At 36.3% G+C, this 20,603-nt stretch overlaps 2 protein-coding genes across 17 annotated transcripts in view; one reads left to right on the top strand and one right to left on the bottom strand.

Annotated features, from left to right (window-relative positions):
• The first annotated feature begins 1,084 nt into the window (after positions 1-1,084).
• Positions 1,085-6,463, top strand: SPATA4 (spermatogenesis associated 4). 4 transcript variants are annotated; one of them, XM_085545131.1, is made up of 6 exons: positions 1,085-1,484; positions 1,559-1,688; positions 1,771-1,889; positions 2,037-2,257; positions 2,978-3,087; positions 6,290-6,463. In XM_085545131.1, the coding sequence occupies exons 1-6, from the start codon at positions 1,396-1,398 to the stop codon at positions 6,305-6,307; spliced, it is 687 nt and encodes a 228-aa protein (XP_085401257.1). In that variant the 5' UTR covers positions 1,085-1,395; the 3' UTR covers positions 6,308-6,463. The 4 variants fall into 4 exon arrangements, 3 of the variants coding, with proteins under 3 accessions (XP_085401257.1, XP_015717273.3, XP_085401258.1); XM_015861787.3 differs by lacking the exon at positions 6,290-6,463 and adding an exon at positions 3,663-3,874; XR_014945355.1 differs by lacking the exons at positions 2,037-2,257; positions 6,290-6,463 and adding an exon at positions 3,663-3,933.
• WDR17 (WD repeat domain 17) overlaps positions 4,821-20,603 on the bottom strand; it is a 44,276-nt gene continuing 28,493 nt past the window's right edge. For 6 of the 13 annotated variants that reach the window (XM_015861782.3, XM_015861778.3, XM_015861780.3 and 3 more), the window contains 14 exons: positions 19,367-19,522; positions 19,047-19,111; positions 18,515-18,647; positions 17,420-17,511; positions 16,610-16,709; positions 15,230-15,369; positions 13,293-13,313; positions 11,993-12,104; positions 11,223-11,364; positions 11,035-11,137; positions 9,903-10,004; positions 9,368-9,463; positions 9,007-9,190; positions 6,530-7,381 (listed from right to left, as the gene is read on the bottom strand). In XM_015861782.3, the coding sequence (XP_015717268.2) occupies positions 7,262-7,381; positions 9,007-9,190; positions 9,368-9,463; positions 9,903-10,004; positions 11,035-11,137; positions 11,223-11,364; positions 11,993-12,104; positions 13,293-13,313; positions 15,230-15,369; positions 16,610-16,709; positions 17,420-17,511; positions 18,515-18,647; positions 19,047-19,111; positions 19,367-19,522 (1,566 nt within the window). In that variant the 3' untranslated portion in view covers positions 6,530-7,261. Of the gene's footprint in view, positions 7,382-9,006; positions 9,191-9,367; positions 9,464-9,902; positions 10,005-11,034; positions 11,138-11,222; positions 11,365-11,992; positions 12,105-13,292; positions 13,314-15,229; positions 15,370-16,609; positions 16,710-17,419; positions 17,512-18,514; positions 18,648-19,046; positions 19,112-19,366; positions 19,523-20,603 lie in introns of those variants that run through there. The other 7 variants (XM_085545121.1, XM_015861779.3, XR_014945353.1 and 4 more) reach the window with 5 other exon arrangements.

Raw genomic sequence — 20,603 nt, 5'->3', positions numbered from 1 at the left:
CCTCAGTTGCTAATTTATGTCCACCTAATAAAATCCAGCCACGTCCACATAAAGAACATCCAACTTTCCGACTATTATCCTTGTTTAAAGGAATCTTAATTTACTTCTGCTCCTTGCAAAAACTCTAGAGAGAGCCTTTTCTGGACTCCCTCTAAAGGAAGATCAGATGCAGGTAGGAGAAACTGCTTAGGATTCCATACTGTCCATGTACTGAGCGAGTTGTTTGTTTTGTTGTGGGTTTTTTCCCCCTCATTCAGAAGCTAGGAATTTCTTGGTTTCTGCATGATGCCATTGCTTTTATTACTTCAAGAAACACAGCAGTGCCATGCCAACCACTGTGCTACTGAACTTGTATGCACAGAGTAAGATCACTTGGGCTCTTACCTTCAGGTGTACAGAGTGCTTTTCAAACTTGCTTTGGGAAAAGCTGCATGAGAAAAAAAGAGGAGGTTGGTTTGGCTTTAGACACTAGAGTCCCTGCTACCTTACATCACATCATCTATGTGGATTTGTGCTGTCTTGCTATTTGCATGTTATTCCCACTGATTCCAGCAGCCATCCAAAGTGCAAACAAGATCCTCTTAAGTGGTACAAGCTACTGGGTGCTACTTTCTCCTTAATGCTGTGGAGCAGTAGACAAGCAGATTAACCCAGACCCAGCCTGCAGTGGTATTTTTGCAACATGAATCTTGGGTAATACTCACTTTTAAACCTTTAATCTTTTGCTAATATATAATAATATGACTAGAATCCCTTCAGCAAACTGAGACAGGTCGGATGGGAACAAACAAAACTGGGAACTCGGGTTGTTGCTGTGGCAGGACTGTGTTGTGGAACAGGCCTCCAGCAGATCAGCCCGCTCTTATGTCACATACCAAGAATACATATTAACCAAACAGATGATGTGAGCATTTGGTAAAGCTCTTTCAGAAACACGATGCTAGGCTGAATTAGAAATTAAAAGAAAGCAGGCCTGGTTTTGGTCTCATTGTGTTTATACAATGCGGCTCTCACAGAACAGATGCTCTGTAAGCAATGCTTCCTATTTATGACGTTGGCACACCATGTCAGAGGCAGATGTTGGTGGTACGGCAGTACAGGTTGAACCTTCCCACCAATATTCCATGGTAGGTTGTTGCTGTGTGACAGACGGCAGCGGAGGGGCAGCCTGACACGAGGTGCAACACGGAATTCGACTCAGAAGCGTGTCACCAAAAATAAACCACATACATTGCCTAAAACCTCCATTCCGCTTTGGAATCCGACTGTGACATCACGCCGGTTAGCCATAAAGCGCTGCAGACGAACACAGACGGTACCAGGCGGCACCTCACACTCCGCCTCCCGTGTGTGCCCCTCCGTGCTGTGAGGCGGCGAGCTCAGCCCAGCGCCGCTATGTCGGTCCGGCAGCCCGAGCTGCCTCGCCCCGTGCTCCGCTGGCTGCTCAGCCTCGGCCTTTCCGTCATCCCCCGCAACTACCGCAGGTCCGCCGGGCCGGGCCGGGCCTGGGGGGAGGGAGCGGGGGGCGGTGCCAGCGCCCTTCACGTTGTCTCAACAGGGATTTCTCCAACGGGTACCTGGTGGCGGAAATCCTGTCTCGCCGCTTCCCCGCCCACGTCCAGCCCATCTGCTACAGGAACGGCTGCTCGCTGCCCACCAAGCTCGACAACTGGGCCCGGCTGCGGCGGGTGAGATGGCCCCCTGCCGCCCCCCGCCGTGCCCCTTCCCTTCTAATTTGCAATCATTTTTTTCCCTTCCTGACGCGTCAAGTTTCTGGCCAAGCAAGAGTTGGACATCGCCCATGAGCTGATAGAGGGAACGATTCACTGTAAGCCCGGAGCGGCAGAGGAGCTGCTGCGAGAGCTCTGCGCCGCGCTGACCTGCGGCCGGTGAGTGGGTGATGCCCCCAGGTGGCCTCCGATACTCAACTTGCCCTGGCTTGGCAAGGGAAAAATGCGCTTTGAAGTGAAGCTCGAACCCGGAACAAAAGAGTTTATACTGTAATTAAATCCTGAACACTTTTATTTATTTTTAAGAATCGAAAATCTTCAAGATACGCAGGTCGACTTTACAGACCGCTGTTACCAAACAAAGTTATCAGTGGCTGCCAGAGCAACAGCTTCCACGGCCATCAAGAGTAACATCAGGTTGACAGAGATGCTGGTGAAACCCTGCATCTGCGTCAATAGACAGAAGGCTGTTGCCATTGTTAACATGCAAACAGGAATGAGGATGCGAGAGAGGGAAGAGAATCCACGTGAGTGTAATAACTTTCACCGTTAACATTATCAATAAACATTCCCCTCTATTACTTCTTACCACTGAAAGAAGCCACCCAGTTCCTTAGATCTTCTTGGCTGAGGCACTCATCAGAGATGCTGTAACCTGCCACTGAAACTCTTCGAAGAAATGCTCTGGGCACACAGGGATAGTAGTGGATGCTGTATACATTGCCTTTAGCACAGCCACCCAGTGTTGTTAAACTACCAAGACACAGAGTAAGCAGTTAAATGACAGATGAGTTGGACGGAAGATGGTCTGGACTGTCAGATTCAAGATCAAAGGGCTGTTCTACACAGTCCAGCTATGGCCAGTTACAAGTGACCTCCCTCAACTATGAGCTCTTAGGGCTGCTTAGTGTCTTTGTTAACAATGTGGACATGAGGACAGAGGACACTGAGCACATGGGGGAACAACTGACACGCTGGAGGTCCCTTCAGTTTCCCAGTGGACAAGGTGAAGAGTGCTCTTGCGGCAGGGGCAGCCAGCAGCATTGTGTGTTGTCACTAACACAATAATACACCAGCACTTTAGAAGTGATTTTTTTAGCCTCTTTACATCACTTAGACTGTCATCTGAGTATTTAAGTAAAATGGGAAACAGGGGTAATAATGGTTTTCAAATAAACCGAAGAACTAAAAAAACTGATCAGATGTTCAACATACTGCTGAAACGGTAATGTATTTTTGTCTTAAAGGTCGGTTTAACATTAAACCAAGTTTCGGACAGCGTGTGGTTCACCATTTGGATTGCATCACACCCTCCACAAATACAACTAGGATCCCAAAGAAGCATTTGTCACCTCATGTAAGTTTTCAGGACCATGTAGGTGTTATTTTCACTTATGCTGTACAGGCAACCAAGAGATATATAGAAAAACTTTGAAGCTACAAAGTCCTAGAAAATAGGAGACTTGGAGAGGGTTAGCAGTGTTAAAATGATCGTTGAAGATCAAACTGCTTTGAGTTTTTCCATAATATTGAAGCAGCAGCAATTACTCTAATATGTAAAAATGCTTTCCTTACCTTTCTCAGCATTTTGATTTGAGTACATTCACTATGCTGAAGTCCTGCTTGGCTCTTTTGGGCACTGATGGCAATAGTCACAAATTGATTCATTAGTTTTCAGCTTGTTTGTATACATCCTTCCTTTTTCTGCCATCAAAGACAGTTTGTGCTGATTTAAATAATAACACCCTTAAAAATGATACTGCATTGCCTTTCTGTGTAGGGCTAAAATGGTTTCTTCACAAGGGAAAATGAGACACTTTCAGGGTTTAAATTTAGTCTACATTTTTATGGTTAAATCTGATTAAACAAGTTTTTTTTTGTATTTTTTTTTTTTAATATGGTCATGATTTTTTCCCACCTATTTCCATATAGACTCATCAGAAAGCAGAGACAAAACATGCTCATTCTAAAGAACTTGAGGTGAAACAGCCGACAATTCCTCTCTCACGGTAGATATTTGGAACCTTCTGAACACTGCTGAAAGGATTAACCAGAGAGATATGGAGCTTTTAAATACAAACCCTCTCTCAATCACAGTTGTGTTGAATGCATAATCAATAAAGAGAAATCTGCGTTTACCATTAGTTAGGCACTATTTCATTTAAAGCCAAATAATAATAAATAGTTTATATCATATTTCACAGTACAGATTTTATTTATTTCTACAGTACTGTTTTTCACTTGTCCGTATAGTACCACCTAGCATCCATTTCACCTTCATTTCTTAGAAGAGTTGATATGTATCAGTGAAGGTTTTGGACACAGATGGTACTGGTACAACGTCAGAGTCTACAGTAAAGCGTTAACAACTCTACGTGAAGAAAATTAGGATATAAAGGCACAGTCTCCACAAGTGCCTTTTTTGCTTCCTTCATTTTCAGTCATTTTAATCAAGAGCAAAGAATCCAGATTTTCATTCCTACATAACAATAAAAGCTTCAGATTTAAAAAGAAATATCTATTCTGAAAAAGGTATCTAAACTTGGTAGTTTAACTTCATTCTTTAGAGAAGACAAGTGCTTTCTTTCATTTGTGTAATGTTCAATTGCTCTGGACTTAAGTATTTTTCACCTATGAAGAAGTTTAAGATTGTGGATTTAAGGTGTCATCTCATTTTGAATGCAGAGATCATAGTATGACCTTTTTTCCCCCTCATATGGACTTGTAACCCACCTACGAAATTGCTGTGAAGATCTCACATTTAGCTACAGCCTGTGAAGATTAAACACGTAATTAATGGTTAGATTCTTTCAACAGAAAGAGTTTGATTTTGTGGGGATAAAATGGCATTAATACCTCAGGTATGCTGAGATTTATAGTAATTAGAAGACACTACTAGAGAGCTTGCTAAAATTCTTCATTCAAACAGAAATACTCATTACAGACAAATTAAACAGTGACATGAAGACAAAGGATTCTTAAATAGAATATACTTGTATTTGACTAGCTGTGCTGGATAACAAAGGACTTTTTTTGCATGTTCCCTTCTGTCACCACACAGGGTTAACTGCAGTAGAGAAAAGGCAACCATTTTATTCATAATGACTTATTTTATTTCAACAATGAAACAATAATTAACCCTCTAGTGGGAAGAGGGAGTAAAATCTGCCTAAGATTATGTGTTAAGGCACAACTTACTTGCAACAAGTTGATGCAATTAAACTACCTATTTTTAAGATCCTTCAGTTATGAAAGATCAGTAAAAATCCTTACAGCATAGCAAAAGATTGGAAACAAAGCAGAGTGCCAGCTTAGCCAGTTGTTTAGATCCTATCATCAGACACACGGGGCTGCAAATTCTTAGTTTTCCTCACCAATTTTGTATGAACAGATATCACAAATTTGTATGATTTGGTAAAAGAAATCATCTCATCTTCGAAGCAACCCTTCAGATAACGCTGGAAAATTCCGTCACAAAGTATGAATTTTTAGTTCTGAAATCCACCTCTTAATTCTCCAAACTCCACGAGGTTGAACAAGGGGAAACATTTTTCAAACAATACCTGCAAGAAGTAAATTGTTCTGCTCCAACACCTATGTAAGAACAAATATTTTTGTAAACACACATAACAAAACAGCCACCCCACCCCATCAATATATTCTTATCCTGGACATTCAATAATACTACTCTAAAACCGACAATGAAAAATATAGTTCTTTTAAAAGAGAAATAAAACGAATGGGAATGATTGATTTTTAACCTCCACCTTACTCTTCTGGAAAGCTGACATCATTATTTCTAGCTGGATGAGAGCAGTGCTTACAGACCTATTGAGGGCTGGCTAAGGTCTACTAAAACCACCTTGTATTATCGCTGGATTTAAAAGGATTGCTCTACACATAGTTCTGCCAGTTTCTAATCAGAACTTCTTTGTATTTTAGGTAACTAGCAGGATTTTTATATTTATTTTAAACCAGCTCTTAAAACTGTAACAAAGGTCGGGTAGATTTCTGCTTGTACACCATCAAGTCGAAAAATAATATAACCAAAGCATGTTTTCTACAAATTAGTAATTCCAGCCATAAGATTTCTTCTATGGTTAAACAGCATATGATATACAAGTTATAAAATTTAAGTATTCTTAGTATTCTATTGCCGTAACTTCCTTCCTGTTTGGAAACACAGAATCTGTGTCATGATTCCAGTCCTGGTCCAGCCTGTTCCTGTGGCAAATGGGGCAGATGAACCCATGGACCATGCCCTGGAGAAAGGGAAGGTGGGCAAGGGAGAAGTATGGAGTTGGGCCAGGTTGGGGAAAAAAAACAAACAATAACAGTGGCAACAACCTAAGGGAGAAAAATAATTTACTAAATCCAATAATAGAATGCAAGATAATATAATAGGAATTGAAGCAAATTAAGATAAATGAAGTATCTAAAAATGGAAGGCCTTACTCTAATGCTGTAGGTGAGACAGCCAGTGAGCACATGGAGCCAAGGCAGGCAAAAAGAGACAATCTTTTGGACTTAAAGTCAGTTTTATCTTCCCCTCTTAACAGAAAATGGAAATGAAATAAGTGAAATCTGCAAATTGCGATTCGTTTTTCCCTTCTGAGACCGGAGCTGCAGCATTCACTCTTTAATTCCCAGTGCAGTGCATGAGGTTATGATGCAGAATGCTGATAACAAACTATAAAAGCCTGACAGTCAGTAAATAGAAACCTATGCACAAATGTTTGTTTCTGGCCCATCATACTACATGTATATTTGTAACTAATATAAAGTGTAGAAAGAATGCATTTTAAGTGTACATAAAGTATTTTAATAACATAACTACATTTTGTTTGTACCTTACAAAGGCTTTGTTAAAAAAAAGATTTATAAATACATCTTAGCTTTAGTATAAGGGGGACAACGTGCCAAAGATGAACTTATTAGAAAATAGACTATTATAATCTAGACATTCGAACCTATCTAAACCAAACATTATGAACATCTTTGCACTGCTATTAATGATACATGTAACTAATGATTGCAAAAAATGTCATCTATGCATTTTTGAAATTTTATTTTTGCTTTAGAACCCTGTGTAAAAACTGAAATTAAACAAAAAGTGGTCACTGTGTGATTCCAGACATTCTAAAATTAAGTTGCAATGGCTATTCATAAAGTCATCAATCCTTTGAAAATATGCTTATGAACTTCACAGTTTATCTGCATTTTGATGATATGTAGGGTTGCCTACGTGCTTTAAAAGGCATTTGTTTATGCAAGTTCAGCTGAAATATGTCCGAGTTGTCTGACAACAATTTTTATTAAAAAGACGACATGGCTGTCAATTAAGTTAGGATTTTCTTCTTTGGATTCTCAATAACTACTTCTTTGGATAATCAACAAACATTTCTATAGAAATCTTTTTTTGTTCTCATTTTACAATTTTAAAAGTCCAAGTATTTGCCTCCCAAGAAAGTCTGACTTCCATCTTTCTGTCCTTTGACAATCAGTGTTATTTTAAGAGGAAAACGCTGCCATCAAAATGGGTTAAGTCGTATTCCTGTTCCTAGTGGTGAAAAGGGATTCACTTTGGCCCACATCAAAGCATCGTTCAGTGAAACTGCCGATTTCCCATCTTCAAGGAAGAACACCGGACCCTGGAAAAACAGAAATATTTGGAGAGAGAAAGAAAAAGACAACACACATGTAGTGTGGAAAGTCTACCACATTTTGTTGTATCCGAGAAGGATGTAAAAACCAAGCTTTGGTCTATCATCTAAATTCATCTGAAAATACAACCTAGTCAGCTCAAAGCTTTAGTAACATGCAACTGTTAAGCGAGCAGCCTCTAAATTGTAGAGGCTGAAAATTTTGTAGTCATTGCATGTTTTATTTTAAGAATTGCTGTATTCTGTAAATTTGTCAGTTATTGTAAAGTTAAATTTTATCTTATGTTTTGGATTTCTCCATCTTAAAAACAAGACCAAACCCAAAAGGTTCCATGAACAGTTTTAAAACATGGAGTCTGCTGAACACTCTGCACTTTGAGAAACATGAAGGATAAAGCACTGATTTATATGATGAGAGAGAAGCTATCTGCCAGGTTTTTCATTTAATGAAACATGGTCTCAAAGCTGTAACTCAATTTTAAGTGCATTTCTACAGTGGTATGCTCTCGGAACTTGCCAATTAAACTGTAAAATTAAGCAATTAGGTTACTATACTTTAGTACTAACTCAATGATTTCTGAGCTGATGTGCATGCCTAAAGCAAGACTCAATATTCACTAATCCAAAGATTAAGATATTGTAGATGACAAACTGGTGACACCATATTTGCTATTCTTGTCAAATGGAGTGTAACAACAGCAGCTTTCTATGGCTGTTATCAACCATTAACATGTGGCATGTATTTTCCATTGGGCCACAGCAGAGATCACTGATCTCATGCAGAAGTACTGGCAGCAAGTCCTTTGGACTTGAGGTTGTTGTCAACTTTGTTTACATTAAAGATCTTACTAGTATTTTGTGATCTCCAGTTTCCAATACAAAACTATCCCTCTTAATCCCCGAACAACCCTGTTACTCTTTGGGCTGGCATCTGGCACTGGACATATTAAAGAATCATTTCACACTGAGGCAGTACTTGGAGATAATAGCCATACAGAATAGTATTTTCAGGCCCCATCTAGCTTTCCCAGAAATACAAAAAAAAAAAAAAAAAAAAGGCATTATAAGGGCAAGCATATTTTGATCTTAGAACCCTATGGAAGAGAAAAATAAAAATATTTGAATATTCCATTTTTAATATCTGGCTTTAATTAATGAATTTTAAGTTTTATACTATGTTTTTATTATGATAAATAACAACAGAATAATATTGATGTTTGGTTGAACATGACATTTTAAAACTCCAGCTGCAATGAGATAATGATACAAGAATTTATTTTACAATAAATAAGTATGTATAAAGACAGAACATTTGGCAAAATAAATGTGGGCTTTTTTTTTTTTTTTTTTTTTTTTTTTTACCCCCCATGAAAACTAAGAAGTTTTGAACTGGTAAACTGGGAAATTACTTGGCAGGACAATTCTTTATGTAGTCTTATTTATATAGCAGATCTCAGCACTTGTCCTTATCTTTAACTTCAGCTACTGTAATAATAAGGAAAATAAGGAAAATATTCTTTGTACATGATGGAATGTACCTTAGATTTCTGGTAACCTCATAGATACTCAGTTTTAACACCAAGGTGGGTTACTTTGGCTCTCTGGAACTGTACCTGTATTCTTAGTCCTGTCAAACAAGAGATGTGAACATCTGAATGACTGGGAAGATTTGACCCAGTGACACAGTCAGGCCCAATCATTCCTTTCAGAGGCTCCTCTTGTATTCGCGATACCAGTACTGAATACACCTTTTTCTGTGACTCAGATGGTGGGGTGCATGGCAATTCATTGGTAGGTCTGTGAAAAAAGGAAAAAACTTTTTTTCAGCCACACATCATAATTTGCTTTGGAAACTAACATCCACAAAACATTTAAAACTTTATATTAAAGATTTTATGGGAGAGATAATATTGAACTCATAACAAAGCATTTAAATGCTAGTAGAATCATCATACTAATTTTGTTTCCACCTACTTGGTTGACTGAGTGAAGGCTCTCCACGCACCTAATTCCTCAGAGAGCTGCGTAATTTCCAAAGGTACAGATACTTTCCGTCTTTTTAAAAGCTGGCTGAAAAGGAATGAAAATGAAGTCCAAATTAATTCTAACAATGCATATTTTCTTGAAAGAAAAACATATAACATTAAACTATTTTTTATACAACTTTATCATTTGATCCCTCATGACAGTCACCACTATGAAGCCACAGAAATATTACTAGATATAAGATATAACTTTTCTTTCAAATGCTCACCTACAGACTAGTTTTTCTTACACAGCCAAGTGTTTTATTGAAATAATTAATTCACAACTTACTGAACTAACTCAAAATCTTGTATTTTCATGATGCACAAACAGAGTAAAGGCAGCTCTGCAGAAGGCAAAGGTACACCACTATAATTTATCACAGAACTGGGACCTCACGCTATTTGTGGAGAAACATGGTCTACCTGTAGCACATACCATAAAAGGAACTGAAGTTTCAGTGTTACTAAAATCATAATATTACCTTGTATATTCATAAAGTGCAGGTACAATGCTATTGTACTGTCTTCTGATAGCAAGTAAAGCACCGATGTAACCACACAAAATTAGCAACTCATTCCGAAATCTATAAATGAACAAGTATTAATCATATTAATCACGAACAATGATTTCAAGCATTTGAAAAAAATACCATAATACACATTCAAATACATAATTTTAAAACTTATCTTATCATTCCACCTTCCATAGGGAATACACACCTGCTAATTACTTTTCATTTCTGTGTGATGTAACTGTTACTACATTCCATCTGCATTATACTGATATAGAATCACAGAATCACTAGGGTTGGAAAAGAATTCTAAGATCATTTGGTCCAACCATCAACCTATCACCAAAATTTCCCACTAAACCAAGCGCTATTACGTTTTAACATAGATACATTTATAAGCCCAATCACATAATGTTACAAAAACAGTGGTACTCAGACCTTTCAATACAATAAAATGTTAAAATTTAAATAAAACTGCTCCATATTTGCATGGTCTTAAGTACTGTCAGTCTTCCCCACACACAAGAGTTAAGCTTTCTGCTCATTTTAGTTCTTCATCTGTGCAGACATCCAGGCCTAGTTTAAGCCATCTTTTAATGAATGGTGAAACACAGCAATCTAACTATTTTAGAGTTAATTTGAAGACTGACAGCTTGAGTTTCCTTAACACTTTAACATAAAAACACATTGTGTGTGCTACCACTGCCCTTTTTCTGCAAAAAACTGAAACAAGAACTAAGCAAAGTGAGCTTCTCCAAATAAGACCAACATCGACTAACCCACCATAAATGCCTGTGAAAACAGCAGGCAAAACTCTTTCATTCTTTTTGCTAAACCCTGAAAATCTAAGAAAATTCCACATTCAGTTCTCCAGGCTGGGAATTATTGCCTGGAGAATAATAATAAATAATTTAAATTTTTTATTAATTATTTAAATAATAAATAAATATAAAAATAATAAAACCTATTGCTTGCAATCTGTTTGTACCACTCTTCTGGTCAACAAAAATGATAACAGTTTGTACCTATAGATGTTTTTCTTAGTTCCAGAAGTTTCTTTAAGTAAAATTTCCACTTTTATAAATATGGAAAACATACTCACTGTGTACAGTTACTCAACATTAATTGTTCAGTGCGAATGTAACTTAGAAGGTCAAGGTAAGGACAGACTGAATCTAAAGTCCAATCTGAGCCACAGAGTTGTTCTGTTCAAAAATAAAGAAAAAAAACAATTGAGGAGAGAAGCTATACAAATTAATTGTGCTTTAAAAAGTTTTTTCGTTCAAGTACCTTTCACATACTGAATGCCAATAGGGAGAGCTTTTTCTGGTTCACTGCTTAGCAGATAGTACTTTATAGTTTCAAATATATCACCGTCTGCCTCAGTTGTTTCTGCCAATCGCATACATTCTTCTACATTGGGAAGGTTACACTAGAAAACAATGATTTTGCTAAAGAATTATTATAATACTTAAAGAGTTATCTGAGATGCACAAAAATACATAACATTAAGATCAATCTCTCTCTAAAGAGATGTTTGAAAGATATACCTCCATTTATAAGGCATTAAGAAAGCCACTTAGACAAGAGAACAACACAGATGCTTCCCTAACTTTGACATGATTAATATCTGTTTCCATTGTTAATGATTGTGAACTTGTTACTACTGCTTAATAGATATGGAGCATTAAGGGAGTTAGTGGTGCAGACTCCTTCACTACTGAAAAGAGGGGAAACGAGGATTTAAAGAGGTTACAGATGTAAGATGTAAATTCAGGGTAGTAGATAAAGATGCCCTACCAAGATCTGTTTAGGAAACACATAAGTGACAAGGAGGCTACGAACCCCTACAAACAAGTAATTCTGATGATCATAAGCTACTTATGGAAGTAACCTGTGCCATGGAAACACTGCACAAAGCAGAAAACAAGATTAAGTATACAACGTATAAGAAAATCATCTTACAATTTTATTTGGCCTTAGCCTTAAATGTTCTGAAATTAAGAAACAAATCAATACATAAACTCTGTTAACACTAGGTGAATTCTATTTCACTTTACCTTTTCATGTAGGTCATTTCTTTCAGCTGTGCATCCAGGATAAAAAGCACAAAGTTTTATCAACTGCAGTTTATTATCAGGAATCATCATAAGAAGATCAGCTGCTAAGTCCCTGCATAAACACAAGACAAGATACAGTTACTCTTAATGGTTTGTAATATAGAAGGAAACTCACATTCTTTCTAGTTTATGGAAGAACACAAACAAAGCAGCTACTTTCAGATGAGAGCAAAAGCAACAAGGTAACTAAGTCTGAGTCTATTTTTGGTGAAATAAACAACGCTTAAAATTCTTATCAGCAACTTCCTAAAAAAGCCTAAAGGGGGAGGTTCTACTTCTTGCTTCCCTGCTATCTCCCTTTCCATTCCTCTATCATTCTGATCCTGATTTCCCATCTCTCATGTGATTCTCCATCACCCCTTCCTCTGATACTCTTATCAGCACAAGGTAGGAAGATTCAAGTCACTGCCTTGCAAAATAAATAAGTAAATAAATCAACAAAACAAAAATCTATTAATCTTTTTGGGGTAAAGCATACATTATTTTTCTGTGGTTTTAGTTAGTTGAATTTAACACCTGTGTGTCAAAACCATCTCAAACTGAGATGCAGGAATACGTGAACAGGGAAGGGAAGAGAGAATAGGATCATTCCAAGTTGTAAGAAAGACATTAGTGTAACTCTGTCATGAAAGCACATTCTCTGTAAAACTTTGAGAACTCAGGAGGGTAAAAAGCTTCTAGAGCACCAGGACATCAGCATAAAGCATCACTCAGTCATTTGGAATGGCTACAACTTCTGCAATATTACAGAAGAGATTATGCAGCACAGGAACTGGACACCCATTTTCATGCTTCAGAACAGAAAAAAATGTGCTTTAGCAATCTGACACTCCTAACATGTTCTTTACTTCTTGTTTAATTCAATAACAAGAAGCATCAGGAGAAAGCACGCATAAAAATATTAATCATCTACTTAAAAAAAAAAATACTAGATTGAGCTTTTAACAACTGATTATTCTGTTGGATCTTTGGCTCTCCTGTTCATGCAAGCATCATTTCTCCTATGGGCCTCAAGACTGACTTGTCCCTGTGTAAGGCAAAAGCTCTCACTGAGTTCACATGAGTTTTCAGAATGCAGTCTTTGGCTTAAAAAAAATGTTAAGTTCCTGTCCAATATTTATAATTGCTTTTTATCCTACATTCCAGCACTGACTGTGATTAACTAATGAGGACATGGAACTTATTTTCAGCATTAGTAAAGTTACACACTTCTCTCTCTTTCTAGAAACAAGCAAAATACCTGTATCCAAGTGAAGGAAAGCTAAAAGGAAGACATTGAAACAATAATGAACAGATCTTGAACAAATTTTTGTTTCATATTCTTACTTTGAATACATAGGAAAATTCAAATAGGAATTAACTAAATAACAACAGCAAATCCAAGAATCAGATAAGCCTACTTGAATAACATTAGAATTTTTTTCCATTACCTTTTGATATCTAACAAACCTAATGGCAAAAGGTCTTGGAAAACATCTTATACTATTACCATGAAATAGCCACTTCCCCAAGATACAAAAAGACTGAGAATATATACTATATTTCACAAATTTTAAAGACCTCAGAGAGCAGTGAGGTACTGGAAAAGGTTGCCAGAAAAAGCTGTGGATGCCCCATCCCCGGGGGCATTCAAGGTTGGGTTCAATGGGGCCCTGGGCAGTCAGTGCCAGTGAGTGGCAACCCTGTTTATGGCAGGGTGGTTGGAAAAAATAATCACCTATATAACCAATAATGGTTTTTTTTTGTTTTCTTTTTTTTTAATTGATTAGAAACTGCTCAGCTGAAAACTGAAATCAAATGTTCATTAAAAAATTCAAAGGAATACTCAATACAGTGGCCTCAAATTGTGTTATATATAATATAGCCCTTAAGAATCAGATTGAATAAAAATACTTAGTATGACAGAAAAAATAAGGTGGCTGTATCAGGTTACACAGAATTCAGTATTTCAAGCAAAGTATTACTAGCCTTCTAAAGAAAGTTCATTTTAGCTGTATTTAGGTGATAAGCAAATAAAAAATACTAAAATGGTGTTCATAAACTCACACTCATTTTCTCTAAACAGCTGCATGTTTTTCCTATGGCTGCAGATTGGGAAGGGACATGCATGTTTAGTTTTGATGTTTTTGTTTGGATTTATATTTTCGAGCATTTCTAAAAACATTCCATCAGAAATTGATTTTATTAGTAATCAACCTTCTGATATTCCTTAAGGTATCTACATTGTTTCTCTGAAATGAAATGTTTCCTGATGATGGCTATCCTTACAAACAAGAGCCTGTATAAAAAAGTGAACCCTTCAAATAAGCTCAAAGGCTCTTAAGCTCCACCTTTCCCACGCGTGACCACACAAACACAGAAAACCAAAGTATGCACAGCTATGCTGTCAGTATCTCTATTACAAAATACGGAGAGACTCATGAATCTCTCTTTATTTGCCTGAACAAATTCTAAGTTCAGGAGGAAAACTAAGGCTCAATCATGTCCGTTTAAACACATGAATGTTAATTCTGAAATACCACACAGCTGCCAAATATATCTTAGCAATATTTTGTTTTATTGGTAGACAACAGACCAAAAACATCTTTCAAAGTAAAGCCACTACAAGAAAGAAGATAAAAATCTAGGGGAGAAATGAACTTTCCTTGTATGCAACAGAGGAATAACCTACTCCTCCAGCATTAAACAGTAATCCTTTTTCATCTTTAAATTTTGTCAGATACCTGTGTATCCAATATCAGTATAAAGTAATTCCTCAGTCTCTTGTGATTTTAAATTGTCAGACAAGTACTTAAAATCAATTTGCAGATTTTTCTTAAACTTCACTGACTTTTGACTTTGTAATCCAGTATTAGCCTTACTTTGTCCAAAGCAGTCACTTTTACTCTGTACAGATTAGGACTTACTATGCTAATTAGATCCCAAATAGATACCTAACTTTTTCAGTGCTTTTCACAGTGTAAATGACAAGAACTGTTTTCTTACTTTCACACAATGTATTTTGAGGTTAAAGTAGATTTGTTTGCATTCTCTCTGCTTCACAGATGCAATTCTTATTCAAGCAGAAATCTACCTACTCACAGTGGCCTGGTGTAAATAAGTTTCAGTATGAGACACACCATTATTTTTTCAGGGGAGGGGAATAAACAAATCTTCTGCGGAGTAAAAAATTCTTACCATGTTGTTACTGTCATACATTTTCTTGCTAGCAATTCTAGGGCATAATGTGTTGCTTGCGCTGCACTTTCTCCTAAGACAGTACCCACACTGATTGCCAACTCCAGTTCATTTCCACGAATCAGGTTTGCCATTGCAAGCTTGCTCAATGAAAAAATTGTATCATTAAAGGACACAATTATTCTTGAGGATTCACCATGTTCAGCACATGACATTCATTTACAAGACTGCCTTTTTACAAAAGGAAATTTTTTTTAAAGAAGCATTAATTAAATAAATTTTTCATATAAAATTTAGGCCTCTTGAATGAGTCAGTAATTATGTACCAAGTGTCAATCAGTTTTCAAATAATCTTTTAGATTTCCTTTTGCAGATACTTCCTTCGTTTGATCAAAGAGATTAAACTTGTGTGCCTCCGGTGGCGCAGTGGGTTAAAGACGCCACTTTGCAACACCAGAGGCCCTGGGTTCGAATCCCCTGTGGTGCAAGTGGTAGAAGTGCCGCTCTGCTACACAGAGGCTTGAATCCCGGGGGGTTGGACTCGATGATCTCTAAGGTCCCTTCCAACCCGCACAAAACTATGAAACTATGAAACTATGAAACTTCATACATACAGGAATCACTATCATATTTGTTAATATCTAGGAAAGGACAGCAGTATTTGGAATAATTCACCGCCAGTATCCCATGAAACGTTTTTGATGTATATCAGATGGCAGCAGAGGGGTAGTCTGACAAAATGGCATCTGACATGGAATTGCACATGAAGCAAAGATGTAAGATTTAATTCCTCTATGTGGAAAAAAAAAATAATAAAAAAAATGCACCTATTGACATTCACTTATGCTTGCTGCATGCTTGTGGAAACCAAACAGCAGATATTAGCACAGTGAAGAGCTGTGTGGGACTTCTAAGCAGTGGCAACACCAGGTCACCTCCACTAGTCCAGACTGTTACAAGCATGGCATGCAAGCTCTTGTTCATCACTGGAGAAAACAGCTAATGATAGCAATAAAAAGCATTCCATAGCTGAAAATTTGCTCTATCAAACAGTGCTATTGTGCTCTTTGTATCTGTTGTTGTTTCTATGGAAATAATCAGGAAGCATTCCTTCTGAAAAAAAACTTTGTTTATGAGAAAAATTTGAAATTAAAAAACAAAAATACGGGATTTTACCACTACCTTCAATATTGTAAAGATCAAGATCATATAAAGAAATATAAAGCTAAAACAAGTGTAACTGGTAGAATTTAGAATGCAGCACACACATTTGGAAAATCAAAACAAACCACATAATATATGGTGTTATAAAAAGTGAATGTTGGCCTTAATGCAAATAAAGAGTTAAAAAGAATAAACAAAAAATAAATGAGAAGTTACCTCTATGTTTTCAACAGCCAGATGGCAACATGCGGCAAGCACTGCATTGCCATCTTGGAAATACCATTCCGCCAGTTCCTCATTGACCTTCTGAAGAAGCCTGCAGTTAACAACATATGAATTCAGTAAAATCTCTTCAAGGTCAGAGTTGTTTGGCACTGAATTTAAATACAAGTTTGCTTCTGTATCCTGAAATTTCTATATCTGAATTACAAATATTGACACAGTAGTAAAAAATGTTACTAGTTTGAACTGAATCCATCTTTGCTGACACACATTCAAGTGGATTAGTTTCACAAAAGCAACACCAGTACAGAAATGCCTCAGACTGAGGAAATAAAATACATGGATATTCCTCCTGCTCTAGTGAATACTGCCTAAGTTTTGCTCCAACTGCTTAAAACCTATGAAAGTAATGAATTAACTACACAGACTCCAAGCTTCCAAGCTTTCAGAAGATGCATAAAATATAGTCTCTTAGATATTATTGAATAATGAAACTTACTCTACACTTTCCAAAAGTTCTAATGAAACAAAACTAAAATTTTAAAGACATATTTAAGCATGTAGGTTTGCTCCTTGTAACTATAATACATATATGTGAAAAAAAAAACAAAACAACAACCAGGCAGAAAGGGGCAATACGGTGGAGATTAAACAGCATAACATCCATCAGTAGACAGTTGGCTCCATGAGATAAATACTAGAAGATGTAATACTTTGTTGTCAAATTCTGTATTGCTGGTTCCAAATTAAACTACTAAGGTTTATTCTACTTGAAGATTTCACTTATAAATTACAACAACTTACACGTTATAATCATCTGCATTGTTTAAATCAGAATTGTGATCTCCACTCATTGTGGAGAGCGATGACATTTGCATATTTCCCTCACAAGCTGCCTGGAAGAAAATAAAGAGACAGATTAAAATGTCAATTATAACCAGTAATGTGATTTTCAATAAGAATAAATCTGAGCTCTCTAAACATTCTTGCAAAGCCCAAGTATAGCAAAAAGAAATGTTTAAATCAACAAACCCATTGATAGCTAAATTTTAGCCTGGTTTTATTCAGCTACACAACAGAATTACCAAAGCAAGTGATCTCTTCCTTCCTATGAATTTGAAAACAATTCTTTCAGCTTTTGAATCAGCTTTAAATGGACAGTGAGGGCTGCTAGCTAGACTTTTTACTCCCCCTAGGAACAAATGACAGTGACTAGAGGATGAAATCCATGGACATAGTTTAGTAGGCATGCCAGCAAATCTGGAAAAGCCAAAGCAGCACAAGCAAAGCCTTTTTTTTTTTTTTTTTTCTTTGACAGTTTAAGAAACTGTATAAAGCAGGCAAAAATTACTCAGAATAAAGGAACAGGGATAAATGGAAATGAATTACCAGTCTTTCATGTTTTTCATACCCTTTAACTTTCATTTACACACATACTTGTACTGCCTTATTACATTAATTTAAGAGGTTACCTGAATACAAGTGCTGATTTCCTACATTTACTACTACAGCAGCTGAATAATTTCACCCTAAGATTCTGGAGGAAGAAGCATAACTAAGGCTTTGATGGAAAAACATGAGAAACTCTCAGAGACTTGTAAGAACAGACTGATAAAAATCAAGTTATATACATTTTTTACTTTAACCTGGCACTAATCATCAGTTTTTATTATAGCTGCCTCATTGCAATTTAGAAGAATCAGGCTTAAAGAAAATCAGTATGAGATACATTTTTATGATTTCTTAGTAAAAAGTGGGAACAGAAGTGGAAAAAAAAGAGTTGCATTATTTAGCAATTTTACAAAATTGAACAGTTAGCCTTTTAAATATGCTTGCCATCTTCAGAATCAGAAATGAATAGCTAAATGCTATTACATACACTGGCATACGTAAAAATACCTGCGCAACAAGTTGAGCCTCTTTAAGCTGACCTCTTGAAGTAAAGAAAGCAACTAGTTTCTTCACATCTCCAGTAGCTATACAGTATGGGATGACATCATCATTTCCTTCCTGAATTAACTGGTCAGCTCTCCTAATTAAACAAATGAATAAACAAACAAGAAAGATCTACATATATAACTGACCACTAAACATTATGGTATAGGTATTAAATGAGGTTATATAAAGTTCATTGAAACCCATCAGCATTTCCAAATCCCAGAAGATGCAAGCTTTAAGGATACTGCACTCTACCAGATGAAGTTTCAAGTTAAACCTGTAGTTTATGCTTAAGTTTTTAACTTGATGTCTACAATCACACTTGAAGTCCCTGACAGTTTCAGGCCAAAGCTTACTAAAAAAAAAAAAGTACATTGCTAGAGTGTTGTAACAGAAGCCAATTACTACTAATACTAGTATTTAATCTTACTACTAGTTTATGTTACTTTAAGTACAGAAGCTACAACTCAACACTGTATTTTCATCATTTTACCTTTGCATTAACTTCTTCCAATATTTCATCGATACACCCGGTGCAACTGAGAGAGCTTTATCCCACTAGAAGAAAGCAGCAATATGTTTTTCCTGATGATTGTACTTTGGGAAAGAACTGTATCTTTAATTATATTTCTTCCATTACAATATATTTGTCAAAAAGTTAAAGTAATGAGCTACAGATTAGTCTTTGTATGTTAAAAACAATATAACTGGAGCAAGATCACTTTTCAAGATTCATTTTCCCTTTTGTTGCTATGCCAGCTGGTTTTCATAATCTTCATTATAATCATCATCAGTAATGTTCTGATATTTTACCTCTCCAAGCTCTACCATCAGTTCACAATACCGCTGAATTTGTCCTAATCTTAAATGAATTTCTGCAGCTTCTTTAAGCCTTTCCTTTTTGCTTGGTGCACCAATACCATCTCCAAACTTGGACATTTTTACTGCTGTCAGCTCATGAGCTTCAGACTGATAAAAAAAGAGAGTAAATTAAAGAGAAAAAAAAAAAAAAAAAAGAAAGAATCCAGTTAGTTTGCTATGATGAAAATAAGTATTCTCAAGAATGCATTACAGTGGAATACAAAAGCTATAACTTAAGATAAAAATTCTTCTCAGAATATGATATAGACTTTCCTTCTTATCTCCTTCAATCTTTTACATATTTTTGTTTCATTCTCAACCATACTCTCACATGCAATATTAACTCACACAAATGTCCATTACAAACATCTCTCTATTTTGAGATTAGCGTATTACTGGGAATCATACTTATTACTCTTCTTTCTTTATTTGAAAGTCAATAAAGACAGTGGGTTTAAAGTTCTATCACACCCCGCTTACCATATGACAAACAAATAACTGGTATTTCTAACAACTGTAATTTCTATATTGGTTTAGGAGGCAAGACTAAATTTCTCTAGCTGGCAGAGTCTGAGAAATAAGTTGCAAAAGGATCACAACTAATACCGAATGCAATAAAAAAAAACCCTGTCGCATTTCATATTACAATTTTTAAACACTACCATAAATGCACACAAGAGCACATTTAGCTCTTCATACACTTATATTTCAGCATATACAGTATTGAATGAACCACAACCATTCTTTGCAATTGCAGTTGTCTACCTTTAGTTTACTTTGGCAATGTCAGCTGCTGAGAAAAACAACCTATTTTGTTGTTTTACTTACAAACCAAACTATCTCACTTTTTCTTACTATGTAGCTGCTATAATTACAGTTAACATCTGCAATAAAAAAAACATCTATCACCAGAGCTCTAAGATATGAAAAGCTACTCCTTAATAAGAGTCTGGTGACTTATGCAAAAGAGACATTTTTTTTTGCATATAATAGCAACATCACATAATACCCAGTAGGTATTTAGTCCTTTGCAGTTAAAGCATGGCCTGATTCACACAAATCACTTTCCTCTATTTCCAACTCAGTCATTAGAACATGGGATTGTTTAGTTTCCCTGAGAAGTCCCTAAAAGAACCAAATCTCCATATTCTGTACAAACTGTACATCTGATTGACTTTTAATATATGTA

The sequence above is a fragment of the Coturnix japonica genome, chromosome 4 (assembly GCF_054131305.1).
Source record: "Coturnix japonica strain WE chromosome 4, WE-NBRP24, whole genome shotgun sequence".
Taxonomy (NCBI): Eukaryota; Metazoa; Chordata; class Aves; order Galliformes; family Phasianidae; genus Coturnix; species Coturnix japonica.
This window is presented reverse-complemented; position numbering and strand designations above follow the sequence as displayed.